This window comes from Sparus aurata, chromosome 6 (genome assembly GCF_900880675.1).
Source record: "Sparus aurata chromosome 6, fSpaAur1.1, whole genome shotgun sequence".
In the NCBI taxonomy this organism is placed as follows: Eukaryota; Metazoa; Chordata; class Actinopteri; order Spariformes; family Sparidae; genus Sparus; species Sparus aurata.
Window position 1 is genome coordinate 15,105,349 of NC_044192.1, and position 19,479 is coordinate 15,124,827.

General features: G+C 40.3%; 1 protein-coding gene across 1 annotated transcript; it reads left to right on the forward strand.

Annotated features, from left to right (window-relative positions):
* Positions 1–260: 260 nt before the first annotated feature.
* On the forward strand, positions 261–19,255 carry soat2 (sterol O-acyltransferase 2). Its single transcript, XM_030420334.1, has 16 exons — positions 261–471; positions 3,383–3,502; positions 3,957–4,015; positions 4,231–4,367; positions 4,485–4,538; positions 5,402–5,509; positions 6,291–6,573; positions 8,419–8,494; positions 9,686–9,770; positions 10,559–10,604; positions 10,919–11,048; positions 11,498–11,595; positions 13,602–13,700; positions 13,893–14,028; positions 14,485–14,630; positions 17,284–19,255. Exons 2-16 carry the CDS (start codon positions 3,424–3,426, stop codon positions 17,329–17,331), a joined length of 1,584 nt encoding a protein of 527 aa, XP_030276194.1. The 5' UTR covers positions 261–471; positions 3,383–3,423; the 3' UTR covers positions 17,332–19,255.
* Positions 19,256–19,479: the final 224 nt, after the last annotated feature.

Sequence of the window (19,479 nt, forward strand, 5' to 3'; positions counted from 1 at the left end):
GTGAACGTCAAACATCCAACAAAAGAAAGTCATTGACCTAAAGTAAAATGCATTATATTTTTAGCTGATAAGTCAAAGCAGTTTTTTTTTTTTATTAATTTTTTTATCTCTCAATCTTGACTTACACATTTTCAGCTTGGCCAGGAAAAAAGTGCGTAAAAATCAATAGGTAAACACAGGTTGTAAATATGAATAGAGGAGACTTAAGGACAAACTCCGCCACTCCTCCATCCACAAGAGGACCTGAAGGGGGGAGGTGGGGCAGCTGAGGACCTGTCCTGCCCCAGGCCAGGAGCCAAAAAGGGCAAAGTGCAAAATAGCAGCAGAGGGAAGGAGAGGACAGAGATCACAAGAGCTGTGACTCACACTCACTTAAAACCACTTCAGCAGCTCGCTCTCAGCAGGACTCATCGATTCAAACAGTGCATCTCACCCGTGTGGACTGCTGACCGAGCCCGAAACTGGAAGACTGTGAGTATTAATCTGACAGTGTTCATCATGGATGTCACATCTGCCTGAAACAACTGTATCTGACATCTGTCACTTATGTGATTTATTTTTTCTTACAATTTCTGTACAACTTGTTGTTTTAAAAATAACAAAAATACTGAAAACCAGGAACACTCTGATGGATGTAAATTATTAGTAAAATTCCTCAGTTTGTACTTTAAATGTAGAGGGAGGAAGAAATCAAATAAAGGTGTGGCACCAATCAGTATTGATAAGAAAAGGATCATGACCTGGTTTTTAAGTGTTTTCTGGAGAGAAGTTGTGATTTAATCAAGAGCTGCTCGTCAAACAATACAAGTTCCACCATTTTACAAATTAAAGTATGTTTACAGGTGCTGGGGAGTACTATTGCATTTGCCTAAAAAGGTAGTATAAAACTTTTTGTGACTCCAGAGGAAACTGCATGTTATTTGTTGCATTGTGGGTAATGTAGGCGCCAGTTTTCTAAAAGGAAAAAGAATGCATGGGGAAAAAAGACTATAACTCTGGTTCTGCTGTATCGATTTTGATCATTTCTTTTTAAAATGTCCATAATCAGTCCAAGAGTGTCATACATCTGGACTTCTTTTCAGAACCTGGAGCCTACATTAACCACAATACAGCATAGCCACTGAGTGACTTCACTGGTGGCAATTTATCAGGTAACACTCAGCTTCCTCCGGAGCCACAAAAGCCTTTATGCAACTTTCTTTTCACATGTGTAGTAGTACTCCCCAAGACCTGTGACCATACTTCAATGTGGAAATTTGGTGAAGTTACCCTTTAACTGCCAAATTAAGTTGAAATGGAGGAATGGAAGTTGGAGAACAATACATCAGAGATCAAATAAGATTGAGATTACCTGAAATGTCTTCTTATTTCAGTTGATAAGGTTTTTTGGTGTGGTAAATCAAAACTTAAACAATAAAATAATTTATACTTTTGCCTCTATAGGACCTATATAAGCAAACAAGACCCTTAGTGAGAAGATTGGCATTCTTAATGACTGTCACCGGGTCAGACTCCAACTAATCTGGGTTGAATAAGTCATAAAATGAAAGCTGTTTTTATGGCATGCTGGGGATGAAGTGACGAGGCTGCTCTGTAGTACTGGAAGAGTACGGCTTTGATTCACCTTCGTCATCCTTCGTCCAGGAGTCTGATGATTAATTTGTTCACTATATAGGTAAAAGGGAGGAAAGCTACAGGCTGTGACCGAGCATGATCCCTCACCCTCTAAGGGTTCACCTGCTCAAAAACATGTTTGTCTTTCTTTACCATCTCATCATCCTCAGCCAAAAAAAATGCAGTTTCAGTATATCTATGCAAAGCTAATCAACTATATTGACATTTCTCCTGCAACGTGATCAAACAGCATGGATTAGAAAATGAGGTCACTCCTTTGAAGTCGCAACTCTCAGTCAGTCTTCTGGTTATCTTATCTATAGCGTGTGTTAACTTCCACTGGGGACGGTCACAGTGGCTTTTATCATTTGTTTACATTGTTTGGGTTGAGCTACATTGACTGGTAGTAACCTTCTTGTTATGGTAAAGCGCTGAAGGTAACCTCCGTTCAAAAACCCCTGACTTATATATGTCTGCATTCAGACAAGGAGTTTGTGCACTTTATCAGTTTGGGATTCACACGAGTGAGCTCACCACCCTGGGACTGAAGCTCATCAGGAATATTAATGCTCTTCCGGCATGAGGCAACCTGCCAGCAACGGGCCTGCGACCTCATTTAATCTCTCAATTTGTAGTTCAAGTCCACATTAACTTCTACAACTTTTGCCTTCTGCTCTGTATGGGTCAAAAGTTTTGATCTCTGTTCAGTGATGTCACAGCACCCAAAGACCCCAAATTATGCTGACGTTCAGGTTCATACTTTGTTTTTGGTGTTTTAAGTGCCTTAAGGAAACAGTTACTTTATTGGTTGATTAGTTGACCCGCACAAAATTATTTGGGTAATTTTTGGGTCATTGGGTCAAATTATTGGCTGCTTTTATTCCTTTTTTGATAATAGATTTAATATCTTTGTATTTGGGCTGTTTATTAGACTAAAAAAGATATTTGAAAATGTCAATTTGGGAATTTGGGATGTGTGATTTTTACTGTTTATTGATATTTTATTGACCAAAGTAATTAGACAACATTAAAAGTCACATATCATTTTTTATACTTATTCAGGCTCATACTTTTTGGGGGTTGTCTGCTAGAACATTTACACATGCTTTAATATTCAAAAAAGACATTCCTTTTCTCCTATTGATTGTCCATTGATGCAGCACCTCTATTCACCCTCCAGCTGAACGCTCCGTTTTGGTGCCTGTCTCTTTAAGGCCCGCCTCCAGAAAAAAGCCCCGTCTGCTCTGATTGGTCAGCTCTCACAGGCCTGGGCAGGCAACACCCACCATGTTTCTGCATCAGCTCAGTAGATGTTCTTGTAACTGTGGCTGTTCTGGGGTCTGTATAGTTGTGTAGTTGACGTTACAGAAGTCAGGTTCTGGATATGGGCTGTGTGTATTTTTCTGTGTATTGAGCATTTCGATCTTCCACAGTATTTATAAAGCACCTAGACCTGCTCAGTGTGGGACGAGGGGGCTGGCGTCACGTATTGGGGGTTTTCATCCTAGATTTACTTTGGATTATGATCGGGAAGAGAGCCATGTGTGCATCCAAACTGTTGTGAATAAACCCACCTGTGAGGCTTTTATGCTCTTTCATCCGTATCTCACCAACAAACAGTAGGCGAGATTGGACCAGTGCAAACCAGGCAGCATTGATCAGTCACATATCACAATGCAGAACTCGTATCAAATTCTGATGTCCACCATTTATCCTCAGGGGACACAGGAGTGTTTATGAGACTAACCTACAGCTTTGATATGCTCAGGACCTTCCACGTGAGTGTCAGCAGACAGTCCAGTGGTAACCATGACGACTGCCGAGCCACCAAACGGACTGCATCACCGAAACCGCAAGGCCCCTCAGTCAGATGAGAACACCAGTCATGGTATGGTATAAAATACATTTACCCACTCATACATTTATATTAAACATCTTTTCATGTTTGTTTGGGTTATATTGTGTTGCTTTGTTGGGGATAACAGCATTTTTTTTTTTTTTATGTGTGTACAGACAGAAATAATTCTCTCTATATATGCAGTCTTTGTTCGGAAAAGGTGATAGCAATAGAAAGATTTACTGCAGAATTCCACTGTAATGATGAATTACATACTTTTCAGTAGTTCTGGGGATACATACACTTCTTATGAGGCAAAAGATTAAACTAGTTTTGCTTTTTTTAAGTTGCCTTGTGTAGGATTATTGCAGAAAGTGTGTTGGGGACTCGCATTTATCTCTTACCTTTCCTTCTTAATTTTGCCCACATTATTAATTCAGATGTGATCATACCCTATTTTGTAGTGGCTGGTAATCTTTTGTAATTTATGATCTTCTCTCTGCAGCCTGGGGCCGTAATATTGCACAAGAAGAGGATCTAAGACAGTGGCACAACCACGCACAGGTAATGTATATTATCTTAAGTTTCAGTCTCTCAATCGTGCTGTTCTTCCTCTTTCCTCTTTAGAAACAGAAGGTCAAGCTCTGCATGGAAAACAGGATAAAGCTTTTAAAACTGCAAAATAAAAAATGCATCTTATTCTGTATTTAGAGTGTGGGGTTAATTAAAAGAGCAGGCTAAACATTTTCAAACATTTTCTCCTGCTTGTCCTCCGTCAGAGGGTGAAGGTGAGAGTCCTGGAGCAGGTCCAGGATCAGCTCAGTAATTTACTGGACGTAGCTCTGACTGAGTCCGTCCAGCCTTTTACCCAAATCCCTTCAGTCAATGGAAAGACGACAAAGAAGCCCCCATCAAGGTGAGCAGGAGCAGGAGGCAGCTTTTACCAGCATACTTTATTACATAATGATCCGGGAGACATATTTATAATCTCATTGACTGCAGTAAAACACGTCTTTGTCTTTGTTTGTTTTAGTTCTCAGAGGATGGACGATGGCAAAGTTTTCGTGGCCCGGCCATCACTGTTGGAGTAAGTATGAGAGACTATGTCTAATTTATAGAATGAAAACATACCAGACCAGTGTTAACTTCAATAAAGGACTGCAACTAATGATTATTTTTATTATTGATCTTCATTTCTGGTTTAAAAGTTCCCATGTTGAAAAAACTCAGATTTCTATTTTTCTAGGTCAAGGTCAAGTTAATTCAAGTGCTATATCGTATTGAATAAACTGAAACACATCCAGTTGCCTATGATATAGCAATTTTTATTTTCTATTTTTTGACAATAAAGCAAGTCTAGGTGTGATCCATACTGTGCCTTTAAAAGAGCTGTCAGGACTTCAACAAGGTTGTGATGTCACAAACTTTGAAGTCATCGACCTCAGCACAGCTAAGGCATGCTGGCGGGTGGCTGCTCAGGCCTCTAAGCACTAACCAATCAGAGCAGACTGGGCTTTTTCAGGAGGGAGGCCTTAAAGAGACAGACACTGAAACAGATTGTCAGACAGAGGGTGAATAGAGGTGCTGCAACAAGGAACAGTATGAGAGAAATAATGTGTTTTTTGAACATTAAAGCCTGTAAATCTAGTAGACACCCAATATAAAAGTATGGACCTTACAATTAGCATTATATAGGACCTTTAATTTGGTCACTTAAGATTGTTCAATAAAATCAGGGTGAAATTACTATGAGGAATACACAGGTGAGGGTAATGAGTGGAAAAAACGGCACCATGACACCCACAGGCATATTTGTGCGTATTATAGATGAATAAACCCATTAATAAACATGTATACGTCACATCAGGTATGTGTATGAAAGCACCATGGAGCCATTTTAAAAACAGTATTCTTACAGATTCTGTCTCTGTGTTTCATCCTCTTCATCAGTGAACTGTTTGAGATCAACCACATCAGGACCATCTACCACATGTTCATCGCCGTACTCCTCATCTTCTGCATGAGCACGCTGGCTGTCGACTACATCGATCAGGGCAGGTCAGTGTGCTGTGTGTTTGTAGGCGTGCACGTTTAGGACTCTGATACGTCCGATGACCCTGAACTTCCCCCAAGCCTTTAAAAAAAATGTTTTACTCACTTCTTATCTTATTTTTTCTCCTCATTGTGTCCCAACTCAATCCCAGCCGCTCTACTCGTCTGGAGCAGAAAGATAGTGCAATCAATCCCTCTGAGTATTGCTGCTGTTGCTCTGGGCAGCTCGGTAATGATTTGGTTTCTGTTCGCAGACGCAGGGTTGTGAGTTTCATTCTTAAGTTTCTCCCTGGAAGAAAGTCCCAGCAGGCAACTCTTTTTCTCCCTCTGCAAATTATTCGTTACATCGAATTAGCACTGATTTTATGATTAAATTGATGTCGTGCAAAACAATGACGTCTGATTTGCAAGTGGCTCTGTTGAATTAAACAAATCCTTTGACATCGCTGCATCGACTGGATATTTTGAATCCATTATTATTGTCACCAGAGGGGTCTTTTCAGATGGGAGAAGGTAATGGGAAATTATTCAATGCAGTTAGCGATGCCTGACGTGTGTTAAAGCCAGTCATGCTTTAACATCATTTAAAGGGGGTTATTCACAACCTAGCTTGAAGCTAAAACAGACCGCAGTGGCAAATAGAGTGCATCACCAAAATGTCCTCATTTCAATTTAGTTTTGAAGAACTTTTCCTGAACTACAAAATGCCTCTAAATCTCCTCTTATTAATAATCTCCCCATTGCCAGTAGTTTTTTTCTAATTTGTCATTTTCTAATGCAATCTCAGGTTGGTCTTGGAGTTCGACCTGCTGTTCTACGCCTTTGGGAAGCTGGGGACGGTCACCTGGGCCTGGGTTGTGATGTTCACCTACACCCTCCTCGTCCCCTACTACGCCCTGGTTTTTTGGGGCTCTATGTACCACAGCTCCACCTCTAAGTTGGGGCTGTCTATCGGCGTGGGTCTGGCCCTGTCTGCCGTGCAGACCTACATACTGGGACAGTTCCCGATTCACGTGGTTGTACACTACCAGCTGCCACCAGCCTCACGGTTCATTGTGATACTGGAGCAGGTGAGTTTATTTATGTGGCACCATCCAGACACGAGGCAAATCAAAGTACTTCACGGAGGCATGTAAATAAGACAATAAGAGAACATTAAACATGGCTTAAAGAGTGGATAGTTAGTTAGTTAGCAATTAAAAAGCAAAAGCGAAAAATACATTGTTACAGATTAAAAAAAATCTCATGTATCCGATTTACTGAATTTGGTGAATATCAAGTATCTCTAGACTCGTGCTCCAGCAGATTAATGATGACTCTCTCACGAAGTTACAGACTCTTCATTGTCATATTCATGGAGAACAGGGTGCAAATGTTTGGACTGCCTCAGGCCATGTTAGAGCCTAACTGAAAACATGGTGGATATTAACAACTATGTTCTTGCTCATCACAGAAGTAAATCACCAGGAGATATGTTGACTGATTCGTGACAAGAGAAGTTTGTCTGAAGCACAGCAAATTTTTATTCTCAACTATGTTGATTAGAGAGACTAACTTTAGTTTCTCCTGATAATCTACTGCCTCTGAAAACAATTCTAAAGTATATATTTAATGTAGAAGCCTTCTGCCTCTACATTTAAGATGCATTTTCCCTTTCTGCAACATACAGTATGTGACACCTCTTCAATCCCTGCAGTGTGCTTAAATCGCCAGCCACCGCTCTGCTGAGAGCTATGCTGCTGCAGTTCATATAGCATTTCAAAAAGCCTGACCTCCACCTGCTGGAAGAGCTAATCCCCCTTAAGCGCGTGACAGTACAGAAGCAGCTGATGATTAAAGCTCAGCAAGATGGCAGTACCAGAGAGGAGGTTTTTGGTGTTGGAGATCAACAGAGTAAAAATGAGAGCAGAAAGATTATGAAGGCCAACTAGTCCACTTGTGTGAATGTGATTAGATCGTATTAGTCAGCTTGTAGCCAAACGATACATTAATAAGTCGATGACACCGAACAGCTGATGTGAGCGATTCACTTGTGATTTCACATTCTGTTCCTAAAAGCATTACTCCTTTTTTTTTTTTTAAATAATACTTCCTGCAGTATGATTGTTTTATTGCAATGAGAACATCAAGATCCAACAGAGTAAACCCTGACAATCAAAACTTTTAGGAACGACCTGTGCTAGTAACACCCTGTTCTGTAGCTATCGTGATATTCATTGATCTGCAATAAGAAAAGGCCTGACGGGCCAGAGATGGAGTTGGGCGACTTCCAGCTGGTAGGGCACCAAAAGAGACAGTAGATCTCAGTGTGGCCAACGTTTGAACATAGTGCACTCACACTGTAATACGTCCTCATCCTCTTTATTACAGCAGCCCCGGTCTCCCAAAACCGCCTAAACGCTGAGATCGTTTTAGCTCCGTTCGATGGTGAGATAATCCCAGTGCTTAGATGCTTTTGGGAAGCTGGGTCCTCATCTGACCTGCACGGGTCCAATCAGAGTGTGTTTGTCATTCTGATGCTGCCAATACACTGTGCCATATTGATTTTTGATGCACAATCAAAATCTGTTTTATTTACTTATTTGCCCCACAAAAAGATTAAATGGTTCCCCGCTGTATGAAGTGCAGTTTGTGACAGACTAAAAGGACAAACCACTTATCCAGCTGTGTTTCTGTCCGCCCTGTCGTGCCGCACAGTTCCCTTTTTGTTTTTCCTCCTGATAAATTACAGAAGAAGTGAACAAACATCTTTAGTCAATGTGCACAACAAGAGAAACGTGAGCTTGACGCCACAAAGATCCTTCGGACAGCTTGTCAATTCATGCAATAAAGACGACGATCTGAAGCTGTTATTATTGACAGGCTGTGCTGTGCTTCACTTCACTTCACGCAATATCTGTATCAATTTCCCTCAGATTCGATTCCTGATGAAGAGCTACTCGTTCATAAGAGAAACTGCCCCCGTTGTTATGAAGAATCCACCAAAGGAAGGTACTGTACTCTAATGTATTGTATTGTATTGATGTCAGGTGTATTTATTCCTCAGGCAGAGTAATTACTCACAGTGACACTCCCAGACACAGGAGAAAAAAAATGACTAGAGCAGAACTCAGCAGGATCCACACCTAATGACTCATGCTGAAGCAAAAACCAACAATGAAAACACCCACATCCAAGCTCAAGTATGTGAATCCCCAGGAGATCCTATTGTAAAAGTCTGTTTGTGATGAAGAATGTGACTCCTTTGACTGTGAACTCGTCGAGATAAACTGGGATATTTACTCACCGCAGTGAAGGAAAACTGACAGAAAATGGCTTTATAGAAATGCGAACATGAGTCGGAATGAGACTGACAATAAGTCCCTTGATTAACACAGGTGATGCATTTGCCGTTCCCACAAAAAAAGGCCCTGTTTTACCATTTTCAGATATCATTTGTGGCTGAAGTACAGCTCATAATTCAGCGAAAGAGATTAGAGGCTGAAGTGCAGACGGTTGGACATAATGGCTTTAATGATTTTGCGATAAACTTACTGTGCCATTTAATTTTTGAAGCCAGCCATTTGTTTGCAGGTCCCTACATTAAGTTTTAGAAATGGATGTGTTAATGGCCGGTAATGTGCTACATAATGAAACGAGAAGAATGAAATGAGAAGCTAATGTCTGAGCTACAAACCTGGCATATCCCGGTGTTTAAATGTTTAATAGATACAAAAGGATTTGGAAGTTGTCCAGACACGGTCTGCAATGTAATCCTGGTCAGCAACCAACTCACACTTCATTCTGCTGAGTTTGACTGAAGTTTGTTTATCAATGTTAAAATGATTGATTGTCTAAACGGAGTCTGGTGGATTTGGAGAGAGCATCACAGCAGCTTTTTTCAGTTTTTACTCTTCAACAAAAAGGTTTATCTCTTTAGGGATCCTTCAGACTTGCTGCATAACAAGTCTGAGCCTTTAAACATCATTACTTTGTCAGTTGAAGTTGCCCTCAAGGACCAGTTCCAAAACTTTTGCCTATTAGTTATTTATGCAGCAAAATATTTAAACCCAAACCTTTTTGTCAAAGTCATTCAAGGCAACGTTTGACTGCTAAAAGCTTTTTTACTGCCAGATTTTATGGCTCAAAGCTGCACCCCTTCACTCTGATGGTCTTATTTATCAAATTGCCTTTTCTTTTCAGGAGAGAGTCCCAGATTTCCGACATTTTCCAGCTATCTGTACTTCCTCTTCTGTCCAACACTCATCTACAGGGAATCATATCCTCGGTAAGAGACGTTCTCCCTTTGACCTGCTGCTTATCCTCTGCTGTCCTGTTCTAATAACAGAATCCTAGAATTTGAGGCAAAGTAAAGGCATTTTGCATTCAAGTCCATATTTGAGTTGTTTTGTTTCAGTGTCCTGGGTTTGGTCTTGCTGCTTCACTAAAAGACTTTGACCACTGTCGTGGTTTACTGGGACACCTGAACCAAGCAGAGCCATCGCTAACGTTATCAATAAGGCTTTTGCTTCTCCTGCTATGACCAGTAAAAAGATTAATACTTTCATAATTTTACCTCATATACTGTAAAGAAAGCAAACTGTCAGGCCACAAATACGTATAAATTCACACCATGCACAATTTACAGTTTACATTTGTAAAGTAGTGATATATCAACCTAATAGCCAGAAGGAATGTTGGCAACATAAGTTTATCCAACTTATGGTCTGGTCTGACTGGCACAAAAACCACTTGATTACAGTTAAGAAAAGATTATGTTTTGGCTGGTTCTGTCCCACACAAATTGTCCCGGCATCGCCTTAAAAATATCCAGTAGACTCACTTACAAATGTTGAAACACTACCTCGCACAGGGTTCTCGATCGACAGCTATTTCGCCCAGCACCCTCCTCACCTCCTCACGTGCAAGTCAGCGCTTATACATGTAATCTTACTGTGATACGACACATATCATGATATAAGATGTCTGAAACAAATTATAACAAATCTTTGGTTTCCAGAAATGTAAAGACTCAACAGGGCATATCAATCATATCCTGGCTGTTCTTGTCTGCAGGAATTCCCACATAAGATGGAAGTATGTTGGTGTCACGCTCGGAATGGTAAGATAAAACTCTTTATTTGGTCTTTTGACAGTTTGTATTCCTTTTCACATAGATCACCTTTCAGTCAGATTACACTATAGAAGGCCTACGCGGGGTGACTAATTTAGGAAGCATTCAACCTGAAAGTTGCTCATAGCACTTGTGTGATAAGGTGACGCGATCATAAACTACAGCTACGTGATAGCTTTAATCTGTGATGTCTTGGCTCGCACCGCTATCCCTCGCATTCTAGTACTGATCATCAAGAATACCCTGTTTCTCCCCTCAGGAGCTCATTGCACCCACTTACATTTTATTGCTCAATTTTGCAGATCTTGGGATGCCTGTTTTACGGCTACTTCATCCTGGTGCGCCTTTGTGTGCCCCTCCACACGCAGGAGACCAACCTGCCGTTTAGTAAACGAACGATGGTCCTGGCCGTGTTCAACTCAATATTACCAGGTAGCGTATGCTCAACTCACTACCATCTCGACATGCTCGAGGCAATCTAAGGAGGAAGTCATGTGCAAAACAAACATATAGATTAAAGGTCAATCTGTGACTCCATCTGTAACATCCCTTTTGTTTATAACCTCTATTATTGCTTGTCTGTATGAGTCAGCACAAGTTAACATATCACTTAATATGGTAATAGAGGGAATGAGTCTCTGGTGTTTTTACGTCTGCGATAAGATTAAAGATGCTGTTATGAAATCAGATGCAGGTATCAAAGACTGTGTGTTTATTGCTCTCTTTAAGTGAATGGCTGTTTGACTAAGTGCAGCTATAAGAGCATCAGTGTCAAGCTACAATTCTTATGAGAAAGCTGGGAGCAATGCCCAGGATTAAAGTGTTCCTCACGACTCCCTCATCTCTTTCTTTCTCTCTCTCTGTCTCTCTGTCTGTTTCAGGTATAATGCTCCTGCTGTTGTGTTTCTTTGCCTTCCTCCACTGCTGGCTCAACCTCTTCGGGGAGCTGCTGTGTTTCGCTGACAGGATGTTTTACAAGGTGTGTGGTTTTGACTGATTCTTTGTCGCATCGCCTCTCCCGTGAACGCAGCGTTTTTCAGATATGCTTGCTTTTCCAAACGGGGAAAACATTTGATAAATGACAAGTGAAATTACAGCCTGGTGGCCTGGTGGTCCCAAAACGGTTTCACTTTTCCGCCTATTATATTCTGCTGATGCTGTTTGCTCTAACAGAAAAAAAACATTTGTGCAACACTCATAACTCAGCATCACTGTAATTGTTCCAGTGTTGGCCAAAAGGGTAATATCGCTTTGACCGCATACATAATAAGCCCGTAAAATTTAAATTAGGATGGCCATAAAGGGATGACTGTGTGCACATTTCTTTAGATGGTGCATTTAAATGCCTTTAATCTGGAGCCAGAGCCTGAAGTTAGCCGGCCTACAAACATGCAAAGCAAGAAACAAACTAGCCTGAATCTCTCATGGGCGTTTAGTGAGAACAGGATACAACGTTTGACTTCGCGGTTTTGAAATGACCTGGATTTTCCGCATTGTGGGATCAATAGAGCGTGCGTACATGAGATTTCTAAAATGATTTTATAAGGGGGCTCTTCTAAGCGGTTTTGGATGAAAGGGATCAAATTCTGATGACTAAAGAGTCATTTGAAGGTTGTGACGCTCCAAAAAAAAAAGAAACTATCCACTGTTTTACAGCTGCTTCTTTCACGATGTAAGCTCATGGGAAAAAAAAATTGAGCCCCAGTGCATCGCGTGATGCTGGAATTGCACAGTTAAGCCACTCTGAAAATTGGCTTAGAAGCCTGGCACTCTTCCCGGAGGCTTGGTATCTCTGGAAAGAAACAAATTCTGCTTACCAACACAAAAAAAACATTGCAGCCTATCCGTACAAACACTATAATGTAAAAGTGACATTTTTGTCCGTGTAGAATAAAAGCAGGGTACAGATTTTCAAGGCCAAGCATCTCTGCTGCAGTACTAGGTGGCTACGTGAAGGGTATAAAAAATACTGTAGGTCCCCCTAAAAACACACATTTTTGGTGTTTTATTTACAATTTCCCCTGCTTCCTTCCTTTTACGCTAGACTAAGCTAATCACCTCGTGGCTCGAGCTTCATTCCTCTGGCATGTGAGAGTGGTATCGCTCTTTTTCATATTAAACTCATAAAGAAAGCAAAAAAGCGTATTTTCAGAGAATGTTGAGCTACTGAGTAAGAAGTTCCCAGTGTGACAGAATCTGGTTTGGAGTCAAAGTCAGAAACAATCTTTTGACGCCATCCATGAAATCTGCTCTAGGTGATTGTGTTTTATTGATCTGATTATGTGCTTCTGATAACAGGGAAGCGTGATAAAACAATCTACCAGTACAGCAGGCCGATAGACAGTTTAATCATATGCATGCAACGTGAACAGTTGAGTAAGTCGTTATCTTATTTTGAATGTGAAGCATTTTAAGTCTGCATCTGCCCAGGTGGCCATCACAATAAGTGTCGGCATTATAATGTGTTAATTTAGGAGGGACTTGGTGTTCTTTGGGTGGACAAAACTACGTGCATTTATCTGTACTGGCATCTGCAAAGCGGCCAATGTGAGACAGAAAATATTGGCATTTCGGGGGTTTGGGCATAAATCCAATATTGTGCAACACTACCTGATAGTACGTGATACCACGCAGCTGTTTTGAAAGACTCTTGGCTCTGATAAATAACTAGGCCACACTGAAAAAGAGGCATAAGCTAAAACTATAGTTCCTGTTTTTCTTCTGCATCGCAGCAGATGGGCTCTTTAAGAGCTTGCCTCTTACTTTAAGCGCGACCACTTTACCTAGATAGTAGCTGAAGCACTCTAGCAAACTCTAGCTGAGATTTAAGGTCATATTTCCTTAAAATTCAGGGAACAAGCTCATACAGGTTTGGCTCTCACCAGTATCACTTAAAAAGGCCCCCGGAACTGAAGTGATGGTCTCTCTGTTCTGTTTTTATTTTGATTCACATGCTCATTTCACTGCTCTCTGTTGATTTCCCAGGACTGGTGGAACTCTACATCTTTCGCCAACTATTACCGGACCTGGAACGTGGTGGTTCATGACTGGCTCTATTACTATGGATACAGAGACTTCCTCTGGGTGAGCAAAGTGTCAAGACAGCATACTTGATAAAACAATGCTGTGATGTCCCTGATGGGTTTTTTTCCCCTGAAGTCTGTATTGTAGTTTAACACTCATCCTGTAATTCTGGTGACACAAATTCCCCAGTGAACCAGCCTGACCCCTGAACTTTGATCCAAACCCTCTCTGTTCTTGCTCTGATCCCTGCAGCTGTCGGAGAGGAAATTCCGAACAGCTGCCATGCTCTCCGTGTTCATCGTCTCTGCCGTCGTCCACGAGTACGCCCTGGCCATGGGCCTCGGCTTCTTCTATCCCGTCATGTTCGTTCTCTTTGCCATCTTCGGAGGTGAGGGTCACACTCATTGCTCAGGGAACACTCTTTGCAGTGACATAAACAGAAGCGATGGCTGGTGAAGTAGCTCATTATCGTCGCTGAAGTTAGAAAAAAAACACTGTCTCTGAGTGGTCTGTCTTGTTAAAGATATGCAAATGTCCTCTTCTGCAATCTGGTCTGTGCCTTCAAGCTTTCAAAGTTAAGATCTGTAATTATTCACTCTAACAAGCATTCAGTAGCCATTTTTAGATGACAGCTCTCGTTACATTAAGTGAATGTACACCTGTGAATTATGTCCTTTTACCTCTGGGACTCAGTAAGAAAGTCGTCCGACAAAATGTTTTATTCTCTACATTCGCGCTCTTGCTGTTTGTCCCTCACATTTTCTGCAATAACACAAATAAACCGTTCCTGATTCTTCCCACAAACAAGTCACTGACGGAATTCCCTCGTGTCATCCTCTCTAAGTGGTGTTCAACTTCACCATGAACGACAAGCGACGGAGCCCCGTGTTCAACGTCATCATGTGGGCGGGCCTCTTCCTCGGTCAGGGTGTCCAGGTGTGTCTGTACTGCCAGGAGTGGTACGCCCAGATACGCTGCCCTCGGACAGGGGTACGTAAAACGAACGATGCCATGATCCACACATGTATTAAAGGAATAGTTTACCAAAAATTTTAAAATTCAATCATCATCTACTCACCGCCATGCCAATGGAAAGTGTGGTGTCCCCTACTTCACTGTAAAGTCCATTATCGGTGTTTGTGTTTGCTGAATATTGGAGCAGAACCGTTTGTGATGTCGCAGATCGTGCTCGGAGGCCCACCTCATAAAATGAGCACAGAGGGTGTTTACACTTTCTGCAACGAATGTGAAAAAACAGACTTCTGGTGTCAAACTCTGCACATGCATCATTCTCCACAGTGAAGCTTGAACCCTAAACTGTAGGACCAAGAAGAAAAACACATTTTGAACTTTACTTTTTGTCGTGTCATGCCTGCACATTCTGCTTCGCCTACTGTGTTTTCTTACAAAAAAGAAGGACACTGATATATTTTATGGCCACGAAAATATGGGCCAACAAACATGCTTTCTGTCAGGGTTTATTAAACCTTGGTTCTCTTCTCCGCGTCTACGGCAGAAGCAGAGGTTTGTCTGAAGTAAAATCAATAAAACCCTGAGAGGGAATTTGATTTGTGGCCCTTTTTTCAGGGTCACAAAAAAAGATATGAAGACATATATTACTCTACTGCGAGATTCTTCAGAGAGATTTATTGTTGTTTTTGAGGGCTTGGACAGCTTTTCCACCGGGCCGTGTTTAAGCTCAGTGAGAAGCTAAAGCTGTAAAACATCAAGAATCTATATCCTTTAAATAGACAGATACAGATGCATAAACAGGTAGCATGTGACTGCATGTGCGAGGATATTAAAAGAAAGAGCATTTTTTTTGTTGGTAGTGTCCGGGACTACAATGACCTCATTCAAAAGTACTTTGACCACAGTTTCTGACATGTTGGGAAAAAGGAAAATAGGCCAGTAGGGCAAAGAACTTGAAACACAAGTAACCTTCTGGCTAAAATACTAGAACAATAACGCATAGATGTACAATATAAGTATGTTACATGACCAGTGGTAGAACAAGTATTCAGATCCTTCACTTAAGAAAAAGTACTAATACCGCAGTGTTAAAAATACTCAACTAGTAAAGTACAAAAGTGCAAAACTTACTTAAGTTAAAGTTTGAAAGTATTATCAGCAGAGTGTTATGGTAAATGTTCAATTATACAATTTATACTGTGTACTGTGGGTCGACCTATCATCAGCCTGGACGTTTGTCGGGTCTGATTTTGAACATTTGTCTGATCATTAAAATCATTTTTTGTTTTTTTATCTGATAAAATATCAAAATCAATTTAGAAATGCATCATTTTGGCTCTGATGCAGTATATACACTGCAAAATAACTAGTAACTCATGTGATCATCTAAATGTATCGAATAATTATACATTATACATCCTGTGGTGGTATATAAGCAGAACATAGAAATACTCAAGTTAAGTACATGTACCTCAAAATTTAACTTATGAACCTAATATGTCTCTCTATATGTTGTTTTTGGATGAATATTACTGCTGCTTTAATGTGTATGTTACATTTTATTGCCGTAGATGATTAAGGTTGAGCTCATTTTAAATATCGAAATGTCATCATGTTTGCTTTTCTGTGAGGATATATTTGCGTAGCATTAATCAAAACCAGCGTTACAAAGTGCTTTACGTCAACAGTGGATGATTCACACCATTAAAACACCAAGGATAAAATGTAAACAAAACATGGGTAAATTAAGATAGACCAGTGCAACACACAAAAGATTACTTAATCCTTCAGTGTATCAGAAAAATTCAAATCAGAGAAAGATGTTTTTTACTGGACAGAAACAGTATGACAGTGTGTAATCTGATAAAGTAACTAGTAACTATAGCTGTCAGCTAAAGGTAGTGGAGTAAAAAGTACATCTCCCTGTGTGGTATAGTGGAGTAGAAGTGAAGTAAAGTACCATGTATTTTAGTTACATTCAACCACTGGACATGTCTGGTACTTGAGTAATTTGTTGTTAGATGTCACACAGACGCCAGTCGCCAGATGAATCTGACTTAACTCCTTTCACTGTTTCATCATCCTGGCTTTGTCGTCTGGTCTTATCTCCAGTCATTCATGAGCATCTGTCGATACACAGTCCTCGTGCAGACACGTAGAAACACACATGAAGTACATAAACCTGTTCTTAAAGAAATAACGCAACTAATTTACACACACAGGAGGAAGCCCAAGTGTTGAGGAAGAAACATTTGTAAAAAAAAATAAAAATCTGACATGTATTTAACCCTTTAAAAGCCCCTGTCCAACCCCAAGTGTTTGATGTAGTCACAGATGTGAAGGATTTACATGACAGATGGTCCCAGTGCTTAACATACTTATTCTACAATAAACTACTGCATCTCTGTGTATCCATCGGCTAAGGCTTCCTCCAAAGCCAGTGACGTCACACACACACACACACACACACACACACACAGAGTAGCTTAACACAGATAACTGCGGCCTAAAAATAGATTCATAAAATGAGATTATAATGTGATAATGAGTGGATGTGAAATCATTTCATGAATAAAATGTTTAAAAGGATTACAGATCATGTTACTAGAAGGAGGAAGAGGAGGAGCGCTGTATGAATACTCAAACAAACTCTACTGCTGCTTCTCAACAGAATAGTTTCCTGGAGCTGGTGACGCCCAGATCATGGTCCTGCAGATGAAGTGGAGGGATGAACCGATGAAAGAATGAAGGTCTGAAAATCATGATGGATTGAACAGAGAGAGCGAGTCGGGATAACTTGAAATGTACATATGAAAGGTGTTATGCTTGTAGCGTTTCTTTCTTTTGGTCAAAATGTGACTGTGTCTCTGTGTTGTTATTCGAGTGCAATGATGTCTCCGAGCTGTGACATCTGAATTATTTAAAGTTTTATTTGTGCTGATAGTATTGAATACTGTTTAATAATTCAGGCTGTGTTAAACATGTTGTAATGGACCGATCCTTCACCAAGTGATGAATTAAATAGCGTACTGTAAGAAAAATGTAGCACATTAAAGAAAATTTCAGTATTTTTTAAACCTGGGCCCTCTATTCATGTTTTGGTATAAATGATTCACACACAAAGTTTTGGAATCAGTCTAGCAGGTCGCCTCAGTTGGCAGTCACAGCACGGCTGTAGAGGACCAAACTCAGACCGTCAAAGATTAAAGGTGCTTGTTTCTGTCACTGAAACTGTCATCAACCTTTTTGTTAAATAATGAGATCCATTTTGTGACCAGAAACACAAGTCTCGTTCAGCGGGAAGTCTCACTCTGAAATCCAGTAAAATATTCAGCCATGACTTTGGAAATAAATTCTTGCTTGCAGTTCCTCGTGGTCAACTCCAAACTTGATAAACTGCAACACATCTCATAAGATTTCAGAGTGAAACTTCTCCTTGAACTAGACTTGTGACCAAAAGGATCTTTTATTATTAAACTAAATCTCTGTGTGGTAATTGTTTCCGTACGGTTGTCAGATAATAACAACCTCCAAGAACGGACAGAGTCAGGCTAACCTTTTCTTTTGTCTTTATGCTAAACTAGACTAATTGCTCCCCTGCATATATACAAAATAATCTGGAGTGAGAAAATATGTACTGTTTAGGGTTGTGCATGTACTCAGCTAAAACAAGTATCCAGTACAACTATGTGCTTTTATCAGTATCAGTAGCATCCGATAAAAATGTGAGGATATCCGTACTCCTTGTCGGGTAGCTGAGTGAAGTTTGTGAAATATTATTTTGTAAATAGTTTTTTTACTTTTGAGTTCAAAAACACTGACATGAAGCTATTTATATATATATATAAAAACACATACAGCAAATTCATCAACTGATATCAATTTCTGGCTTACATCAACACCTTGTGGTCAGTCCCTCCCTTAGATATTTTAGTTGATTGAAGAGGTACAGATACAGATAAAGGTGTGTTTGCTCATTACTTTACTTCATTTCATTTTCTATATATAGAATAAGACATTTATTTACCACCCCCAACATAACTCTGTTTTTTAACTCTGTAACTTTGATTAAATGTTTATAACTGCTGTAATAATAAGTTCTTAAAAACTCTGAAGGCCTTTATATTAGACCCTGTAAATAAAAAGGGCAGCATCTTCATGTCAGTTATATTTATAGTACAGCTGATTGTTTTTGTCCTCATCTTGTGGCCTCGCGGCTTTGATTTTTTAGCTATCTGTACGCTTTTCAGAATACAGGTCAAACCTGGTTTGCAGTCAGTGTGTGCTGCATGTTTAATCTCGCCTTGCTTGACGTTCAGCCGACAGCGATTGGTCAGGAGAGCAGGTACGCTAACCAACCAACGACAGGCAGCACACAGCGTCTTATCAGTCCGCCACAAAGCCTCTGTTTGTGTGCCTGCCACGTCCCTCTGAAGTCATACAGGAGGAAGAGGATTAACATTGGTACAGTGTTTGCATTAGTGATGTAATGCTCTGTAAACTGATACAGTGTAATACCACAGGAGCTCAGAGAGGAACAGCAGGTTCAGAGGCAGAACTGTAGAACTGAACATCACCGTCTTTACTTTTGACATGTTTATTAAGAATTGTATGCTGGATAATAAAATCATCTGTTTCTTGTATGTTCTGTTTTTTGACATCCCTTTTTTTTTTTTTTAATCTCTGGCCTCCTTCTGAATTATGCATGAAAGCTGCTGTCACATGTCGTATTTCTTTGATGGATGCAGTTGTCCACATCAGCCGTTAATAAGCCAACTTATCATTCCGCTCCATATGGCTGAAACAATTTGAAATGACATCTTTGCTGGAGGAAAACAAAAGGGAGACAGGCAGAAATGAAAATACA